The 10136-nt window shown below is 38.8% G+C and overlaps 1 protein-coding gene across 2 annotated transcripts in view; it reads right to left on the bottom strand.

Annotated features, from left to right (window-relative positions):
• Window positions 1-294: 294 nt before the first annotated feature.
• The window catches only part of cacna1db (calcium channel, voltage-dependent, L type, alpha 1D subunit, b), a 96683-nt gene continuing 86841 nt past the window's right edge, over window positions 295-10136 (bottom strand). For both annotated transcript variants that reach the window (XM_079826910.1, XM_079826911.1), the window contains 3 exons: window positions 8433-8530; window positions 6066-6347; window positions 295-1358 (listed from right to left, as the gene is read on the bottom strand). In XM_079826910.1, coding sequence (XP_079683036.1) covers window positions 1083-1358; window positions 6066-6347; window positions 8433-8530 — 656 coding nt within the window. In that variant the 3' untranslated portion in view covers window positions 295-1082. The remainder of the gene's footprint in view (window positions 1359-6065; window positions 6348-8432; window positions 8531-10136) is intronic.

The raw sequence follows: 10136 nt of genomic DNA, 5'->3' as shown, positions 1-10136 counted from the left end.
GGTTGCCCCGCCCTCGTCATCAGAGAAGAGAAGAGATGAGAGAGAGGGAGGGGAAGTTATTAGAATAAATCATTTATAATAATAAATAATACTGCAATATTCTATAAATTCCTGTTCTCGTGTGTAGAGAAATATGACACGTTCGTGCCAATTGAGACCATCACTGACTTTTTTGGTCTTGTCTGAAAATATTTGGGTTGATTTGTGAAGTGTGTAAAACATCTCAGCACTTCTAAAGCTGGAACTACAGGAGGAATGATTTCCTCAAGTCAAGAGTCATTTTCCAGAGACGCTGTCCTTCTGATGTTTGATTTTTTTTAATAAATCATCAAACTAAACACTGAAGATTTAGTGAAAAGAACATAGTATTTCAAAACCTAAAGATTACCCAAAAAATATTTTCTCACCTTGTTTTCAAACCCGTTATTTTTTTCTCCTCCATTATACACAAGTGAGAAGTTCAGATTTCCATAATCCATACAACTTGTGCACTATATTCCAAATGAGACGACATCTTTGTGAGAGGAAACGAGCCTTATAAAGATGTTGCGGAAGATTTGACGTCAATAACGCCAAACGCAACTGACCTTGACGCACCCACCACATTTGAAAGTGGGAGCCATTCGGTCAATAATGACTTTAATTTGAAAGACTTGGAATACAGTTCAATTATCCAACCAGGAGGTATTGCTGTGAAGCTTTTACCGTTGTTATTGCTTCATATATGCGAGTTCAATTCTTGACTGGAATGGTGAACGTCTCCCGAATGGCTCTGTTCAGTAGCTTTGACCAGGTGGACTTCAGCTGGTCAGTTGGTTAGAGATCTTCAAAGGTTGAAGAGCCACTGTCCATTCCATGCATAGATTCAGAGGAAAACACTTGGGCTGGTAATGTTAATGTCATCACATTTGGATCTTGCTGGAAATTTCCCAAGACAAGGTTTGCTATCTAAATAAAAAGATCTAAGCGTAAAGCGATCTGTCCACAAAAGTCATCAGACACTCCTGTTTAAAGGCACGATTACCTCATTCATACATTTTTTCTACATGATTTAGTTTTGTTGGGGCATTTTGAGTTCTTTACTATAATACTGAGACGTAGATCATTTCGTCTGTGAGATCCTCCTCGTGTTTGCTGCTTGTGTCCGTCTCCTCGTCGCTGTAGTCACGGACATTGCTCTGACACAAGCCTGTCTCTTCCGCCTCCGGTCCGTGGCCTAGCGTGACGTTCAGTAGGTTGCTAGCAGCACTTTCCATCTCATCAATAGTCATTTCACAAGCATCTGCAATCTCGTGTTTTGTCACCGTCACAAACTTTGGATCCTTCGCATATTTGCCCAATCCCCCAGATATCATCACCTACAACAAAAGGCATCACGTTAGTACGGCAAGTATTGATATGTGCGAAGGAGTATAACTTAATATACACTCACCTAAAGGATTATTAGGAACACCTGTTCAATTTCTCATTAATGCAATTATCTAATCAACCAATCACATGGCAGTTGCTTCAATGCATTTAGGGGTGTGGTCCTGGTCAAGACAATCTCCTGAACTCCAAACTGAATGTCAGAATGGGAAAGAAAGGGGATTTAAGCAATTTTGAGCGTGGTATGGTTGTTGGTGCCAGACGGGCCGGTCTGAGTATTTCACAATCTGCTCAGTTACTGGGATTTTCACGCACAACCATTTCTAGGGTTTAAAAAAAGAATGGTGTGAAAAGGGAAAAACATCCCGTATGCGGCAGTCCTGTGGGCGAAAATGCCTTGTTGATGCTAGAGGTCAGAGGAGAATGGGCCGACTGATTCAAGCTGATAGAAGAGCAACTTTAACTGAAATAACCACTCGTTACAACCGCAAAGCATTTGTGAAGCCACAACACGCACAACGTTGAGGTGGATGGACTACAACAGCAGAAGACCCCTCCGGGTACCACTCATCTCCACTACAAATAGGAAAAAGAGGCTACAATTTGCACGAGCTCACCAAAATTGGACAGTTGAAGACTGGAAAAATGTTGCCTGGTCTGATGAGTCTCGATTTCTGTTGAGACATTCAGATGGTAGAGTCAGAATTTGGCGTAAACAGAATGAGAACATGGATCCATCATGCCTTGTTACCACTGTGCAGGCTGGTGGTGGTGGTGTAATGGTGTGGGGGATGTTTTCTTGGCACACTTTAGGCCCCTTAGTGCCAATTGGGCATTGTTTAAATGCCACGGCCTACCTGAGCATTGTTTCTGACCATGTCCATCCCTTTATGACCACCATGTACCCATCCTCTGATGGCTACTTCCAGCAGGATAATGCACCATGTCACAAAGCTTGAATCATTTCAAATTGGTTTCTTGAACATGACAATGAGTTCACTGTACTAAAATGGCCCGCACAGTCACCAGATCTCAACCCAATAGAGCATCTTTGGGATGTGGTGGAACAGGAGCTTCGTGCCCTGGATGTGCATCCCACAAATCTCCAGAAACTGCAAGATGCGATCCTATCAATATGGGCCAACATTTCTAAAGAATACTTTCAGCACCTTGTTGAATCAATGCCACGTAGAATTAAGGCAGTTCTGAAGGCGAAAGGGGGTCAAACACAGTATTAGTATGGTGTTCCTAATAATCCTTAAGGTGAGTGTAGATTAAATTATAACTATGTGCAAAGCCCAAGATCTGCTCAGGATCATGAAATGAAAAATAAGAAAACTAATAATTACTATCAGAACAAGCAACAGACAAAATAATACAAATAAATGGACATTAATTCCATGAAGTCCTTCTTGTCAATATTCAACAATGAAGGCAAGTTTTACTTGCTGGGCTGTATGACATAGCGTAAAAGATATACAGCATGTCAATATTTTACACTCATATATTTGATGTGTAGACCAATATTCATTTATTTGCTCTTAAATGTCCAAAAAGGGTAAAAAAAAAGCATCATTTTTGTCAGTGTAGTTACATACAGTCGAGGTCAGAATGATTAGCCTCCTTGGCAAATATGATCAACGATGCCTGTAAAAATAAATCTGCATTGTTTATCCTTTCATTAAAACAATTCACCAAAATCTAACCTTTCATTGAAGTAAAAGAATTGAAAAATTACATTATGAAATAAATGTTTTCCTCCAAAACACGTTGGCCTCAATTAATGGCACCCCTAAAATTCTTTATGAGTAAAATATCTCTGAAGTATATTCCCATTCATTTTTTATTTTTTAGCACACCAGGGTGACTATGAGCATGAAATTGTCTAGCTATGTTCCACAAGAGTATAAATATGAGGAAACACAAAGGCCAAATTCCCTTAAAGGGGTACTTGTGTAAGATGCATGTGTATTTAAATTGGGTCATTTATGCAGTAGAAATGTGAAATTATTTTAGAAGTTGGTGCCTTCTAGACTGAGAAAAGACAGAACATTTATTTTTGGGTCATATGGATGAAAGACAACAACTCCCAGAATGCACTTGCTTCGCTGCCCTTTGAGGCCACTCCCACCGGTTACATCACTTGCTCACCCCACCGTCGTTTTGATTTTTATAGTAATAAAATCATTTAGTTCATTTAGAGAACAGACACGTGTCTGGCTAATACAGCATGTGCGGAATGAGAGTCGCCGCACAGACCAGCAGCAGGAGTCAAATTTCAGCTGACAGACCAGATGATCGCGGAAAATTTGGTTTCAAAGCGAAATGTAAAAGCGCCTATTTAAGTGAGATTGCCATTTTTAAACAACATTCACGGCATTCATTCACAGCGGCATTGTCGTTCAATCATTCACAGTGTCCTAACTAGGGCTGCGCAATATATCGAAATTATCGAAATATCGCAAATGTACATATCGCAATATGCATATCGCAAGGGCACGCAATATCTGAATGATTTTAATAGGCTACTTCAACATTGTGAAAAGTGTACGTTTTAGGTTGACGCATATAACAGAGAATAGACTGGGCACACGGCTGTTACTTATGTGACTTGCTTGACGTTAAAAAGAGTTATTAAACACAATAACTTGCGAAAAACAACTCCTCTGCTGTCTGACACACAACACACCGAAACGTGCGTACAAGCCGTTCTTTTTTTAGTGTCTTGTTACACACTCAAACTGTCAAATACACACACAGTTATGTCAAAATTGCTGTCTTGATGAGTATTCATGTAAACACTGTCGGTTATGCTTTAAGTGAAAGTTATCAGTTGGGGAAAGAAATAGATTTTACACACTTAAAGTAATATCGTATCGCAAATCAAATATCGCATTATTTAACAAGGATATCGCATATCGCATTTTTCTTCAATATCGCACAGCCGTAGTCCTAACTACAAGCGAAGCAACGCCGGACACGACACGGGATAAAAGGCATCTTTTGTCCCGTGTTTATTTATGTTAATTCGAGTTTTTGTCCTAACCAGCGACACACGATGATTCTATTTTAGAAACTATTTCTATTCTAGTTTCTATTTCTGCGATGTCGCAACACAAAACATAATCTCAGGTAATGTTTATGTGCTTTATTTAATGTTAAAAGCATGTAATGTCACTTTGAATATAATTTAGTGCTTCCAGCTTTGTAACGTAGTCATACTAAAAGCAACAATGAATAATTCACCGCAGATCTTGGAATTAAACAAATGGAAACAAGAACGTTAAAACTGTGAACAAACAAGTATATTCTATGCAAAAAATTGTTTTAGTGAATGCTATTTTTAGTAATGTTTATATGGCGTAATATTTGTGAATTTTATTATGTACTTATCCATTTCCTTGCGAGTGCCGTCAAGATGAATCTCTGGTGCTGTACACTTGCTGCGAGAGCCCGTCCACATGCTGTTCTGATTGGCTGTGGTTTTTGATTTATTTGTGTAGTTAGGACGCGGTGTAACACTTCACAGACAAATTAATTGCTTAATTTATTTAGATGCACAAGTGGGAACTGTATCAAAATGCCAAGAGAGGCTGAAAATGCGGGCAATATGCTAATGTTTCGTCTTGACGTCACAACAAAACGACTTGGGATTCGTTTTTAAAACGATTCGTTTAATTGACTCAGAGTCGACTCTTACTTTTGAGAGACAATAACTTTCAAAGACAATAAGTTTTCATTCACTTAGAGTTATGTTACACACTATATGAAAGGTAAGTTTCAAAAATCCATAATAGGGGCACTTTAAATAAAACTAGGCTACGGTACCAGAAAATGTATTTAATTAGTTTTTTTGTAATTGTATTGTGTATTTATTTTCATTTTATTAACCAGTTTTATATTTTCAAAATAATTTATTTTGTGTCAAGGAAATGTATTTATGCACTAAGTAGTTTTTCTCTTTGTCTGACTTGCTTTATTACAGAAGACTGACAGTCAATAAAAAAACTAAACATATTTCAAGATTTAATTCAGTGAGATTTTTTCATGTAGACCTATTAAACTGTCTACCACAGCCAAATAAGAAACGTTACACAAAACAATCAAATCTATGCATAAATCGAATAGAATTTTTTTAATTGAATAGTGACCTCAAGAATCGACTTGAATCGAATCGTAAGGTACCAAAAGATTCTCAGCCCTAATATTTGTGTTCATACCCGCATTGCTGTGCCTATTCATTTTCATTGTGTTGCTAAAGATAAATGTTACTTTGTGCAATCTTCATATTACAATCCTGCAAAGATGACAGAAAATGTACTCGCAATTGCTGTCCCGTGTCAAGTGCGACCCGAACGCATTGCTAATAAAATGATTGTGGCTTTATTATGTCTGATCTCTCTGTATCATCTCAGTGAGCCTTTTTTACATTGTATGCATGAGCAGTAATATGATTTAATCACTTTCCGACATTTCAGAAACCTCTAGTGTGAGAGAGTTTAGAAATGAAAACAGCATTTCCAAATATATCCAGATCAGTGTAACACGCCTCAACCAGATAATCAAGATCTTCAGGTTTACTAGAACTCCCAGTTCAGTTGTTTTGGGGCAGCTTGGAGCTGAACTTTGGCCCTCCAGGAGCAGGTGTGGACATTTAAGACAGACAGGAACAACCAATGAGTAATGTCGCCACTCACCGCTTCCACCAGGCTGTGAGCGCTGCTCCGCTGCTGCAGGTGATGGCCGCTTAACCGCGGCGGAACCTTCAAGAGCGCGGGGGCGCGTGTTGACCAATCAGAGCCTTGCTGGGAATTCCAGAAGCCCCTGTGAACCAATCCCGGAGTGCTGCTGGCGCTGGGCGTGGTCTGAATCAGAGGGGTGTAGGGTGGAGGCGTGGCCGGAGGCGTGACCCATGAGCGGATGGAGCGGGTCGGAGAGAGCCGCGCTCGACTCGATTCTTGTCCGGTCGCCATCTTCACCTGTGGAACCACGAGATCAAATGAAGCTGCTGTGAGAGAGCAACCCTCCATTTTCAACACTTAACGTACATCTGAGTTTTACCGGAGTTTGTCTTTGAGTGAGGAAAAAATTCATATAATTTGAACAATATCACTGAATGCATTTTGTGCCGAAGCAATGATAAATGATCCCCAGTTTACCTCACATAGACTGATGAGATTTGTAAAAGTGACCAAAGTATTTTTCAGACACTACTACTATTGTTCTTCAAGGGTTAGTTCACCCAAAAATGTAAATTCTGTCATTAATTCCTCTCCCTCATGTCGTTCCAAACCCGCAAGACCTTCGTTCATCTTCAGAACACAAATGAAGATATTTCTGATGAAACCCGAAAGCTCTCTGACCCCTCCATAGACAGCAACACAACGACCACTTTCAAGCCCAGAAAGGAAGTAAAGACATCATTAAAATAGTCCATGTGACTCCAGTGGTTCAACCTTAAAGGGTTACTTCAGCGATTAGTATTAAGCTTTGTATCAGTAGAAACCCGGTAGTAAATTCGAATGACTGTGCTTCCCTCCCTCATATCCCCCTGAGACAAGAGATTTATGTATTTTTTGTCTGGAAAAAAACCTCAGATGACGCAAAAATCGTCATTTAGCGTCATCGGAGGCTTTTTTTGACTAGAGGCTAGAGACTACAGCCAGTAGTAGGAGTTAGTTCTGCATGTTTTCAATCCGTCCATAGGGGTGGCATCTCACTCACAGAAAGTAAAATGCGCACGGGCACTCATAACGGAGCGGTCGGAGCAAAGCGAGTGTTCTCAATGAATTCCTATGAAAGTTAAGCTTCCATAGGCATGAACTGAAAACGCGGCAGACTGGACATGCACCGTGAATTACTGTGAGGCCGTGAATGAATGCCTGTGCGGCCGTGCTCATTTTAGTTTCGGTTTAAAATTAGGGCGGATTGCTTGAATTGTGGGTTCATTAGCCTATTATTCTTAATGAAAAACACAACAACAAAACGGTACAATGACAAACTCACTTAAATAATTCACTTTAATGTTATGAAGCGACAAGAATACTTTTTGTGGGCAAAAAACTAAACAAAAATAACAACTTTATTCAACAATCTCTTCTCTTCTGTGTACGTCTCTTACGCTGTTGACGTAGTAAATACAGTCCAGCGCTTCCGAGTTACGTCAGCGCCACACCAGAACGCCGGCTCACCATTGGCCGAAGCTGATCATGTGACGCATGTGTGTGACGCTGACGCAGGAGCTGACCAATGTAAACTGCGTAGGTGACTTAGCCTGACGTCGTCATACTCAATTCTAATCAGAATATGAGTCTGATACTGCTCCGTTGGGCTGTGATTATGGGGCGTGTTTCAACCGAACCAGGAAAGACCTCAATTGGATAGACCTACAACCAATCAGAGCAACGGAGCAACGCATAAAGTTAGTTGTAAAATTTCAACAGAACTCAACTGCACTGTGTTGCCATGTCCACGGGTTGAAGCGACCCCAATTATGTGATATACAGACCCAGGAATGCGAATTTTAGCAGGCAGCCCTGCCAAAATAACACATATTTTACCCCCCAAATGCCATTTTTTTCCAGAGAACCCCCCCGGAAAGCTATTGGGCTTGTTTGTGGCTAGTTTTAAGTAGCAATTGGAGTAGCTAAGTTCGGCTGGCATCCAGGCTATAGGTGACTGACACAGACGAGAAGAAATTGTTGAATAAAGTAGTTTTTCTGTTTGTTTGCACAAAATGTATTATCCTGGCTTCATAACATTAAGGTTCAATTCCTGGAGTCACATGGACTATTTTAACAATGTCTTTACTTCCTTTCTGGGCTTGAAAGTGGTCGTTGTGTTGCTGTCTATGGAGGGGTCAGAGAGCTCTCCTATTTCATCAAAAATATCTTCATTTGTTTTCTGAAGATGAACAAAGGTCTAACGGGTTTGGAACATTAATGACAGAATTAAGCTTTTTGGATGAACTAACCCTTTAATCTATTATGTTGGTGACAGTAGGGCGGTGATGCTTGAGATAGTCCATATGCTAGTTATGTGATGTCTGGTTTTGCGATGATCACCTGATGCTGTGACGGTAGACCCGCGGGGCGCAGGGGAATCTCATCTTGACTGCTCTGTTTGCGCAGACACTCGAAATGGAAAGCGGGCTTGTGAGAGGCTGTATGAAAGAATGCACATGCATCAATATATGCAAATTTATGACAATGGAGGAATAAACAAAGATTTTAGCTACATTGTAAAAAAAAGTTGTTGCCTTAAATTAATATGATCAACTTAAATTAAATTAAACTTAGATCTTGTATAACTTATAGAAAAAAGTTGAAAATTGCTTAACTTATTTTGATGAGTAACAGCAATGTAAAACATATTTTGTCATATAATATTTTACAGTGTGTTGCAAGTCTTTGCATGAAGTCTAAACTTGAACATTGAACATGAAGTTCAAAATTCTCTAAATTAGAATTTTAACAAACAAATTTATATCTGTTTATCCGCTGATATACCTCTCTAAATATACAGGCATCCTGTAATAGTGAGAACATTGGGTCTCATTCACTAATAATTGCATGGATTATTTTGTATTTATACACACATGAAAAAACCTACCTAATATACGGAGAAAACCTCAAGCTATAAAGTAGATTTTCTTACTCTTTCACTGTATATGATGAAATATATTTCAAATAAAATATCTATGTATACAGTTTCATCTTAACATGATTATAAAGCGACACAGAGTATGATTCTCTGTGGTTTCAGTTGTTCCTACATTTTAATACAAAAGTTATTGGTGAATCATGATTTGTTCATGAAAACCTTTGTACGCATGCTTTGTGAATGAGACCCATTGTGACAGGGAATTTCTGGCAACCACATTTGGCATTTTTTACTGTAAATTTAGTATGACTTTTTGTGTATATAAAGTAGCTTCAAAAACAAAATGTGAGTTTTGCCAAAAAATGACCATTTGGGGGAAATTTAATTACGTCACTGTCTGCATCACAATGAAAAACAGTCAAAAATTTTATTTAAATTAAATGAATGTACTATATTTTAGTTCAATAATGTTTTTATTTAATATTTTGTATTTTTAGAAGCTTTTATAGTTCTAAATTATATTTATCGAATAATTAAGATCAACCTGAAAATTTAATTTCCCACTTAAAAGCCCATAAATCTTGAATACTTTGGAGAAACAGACTGAAGTTTGGTCTCTTTTTAAAGAAGACACATGGCAGATTATTGCAGAAGTGAAAAAAGTACAAAAAACAGTTATAGAAGTTTATTGTTAAACTGCACAAAAATACTATTCTCAATTTTTACATGAAATGTATATTTTCCAAAACAGGTTTCATCTAAAACTGTGAGAAAATAACAGCCACAAGCCTAAACAAGTTCCCCATTTGAGGTTGATATCTCAAAAAATGAGCATTCAGTCAGATTTTGTTTGGTCGCAGTACCAAACGCTTCCAATAGGAAATTTGTTTCCCATTAATTTCCAATGCGCTCATTTTTGACCATGAGGAACACAAGTGTGACTATTTTTTCCGGACCATTTAACGTTTTTGAATCATGTCACATAGCAAGCACCATGGGCGTCACTAGGCCCTTCAGCCCCCCTAAAATTCTGTCCAGCCCCCTAAACATTTTTTGATTAACCTTTCAAACATATGAAACTGGCGGGAGGCTTCGGCTTCGTCACGTTTTTTAATTTGCGTTAATCAGCGCATTCTTCAATCCTCTGTTGCGGCGAACAGAGCGCA

Source organism: Gobio gobio (assembly GCF_949357685.1).
Source record: "Gobio gobio genome assembly, chromosome: 10".
Taxonomy (NCBI): Eukaryota; Metazoa; Chordata; class Actinopteri; order Cypriniformes; family Gobionidae; genus Gobio; species Gobio gobio.
The sequence above is the reverse complement of the archived record's forward strand: the minus strand, read 5'-3'. Positions and strand labels throughout refer to the sequence as shown.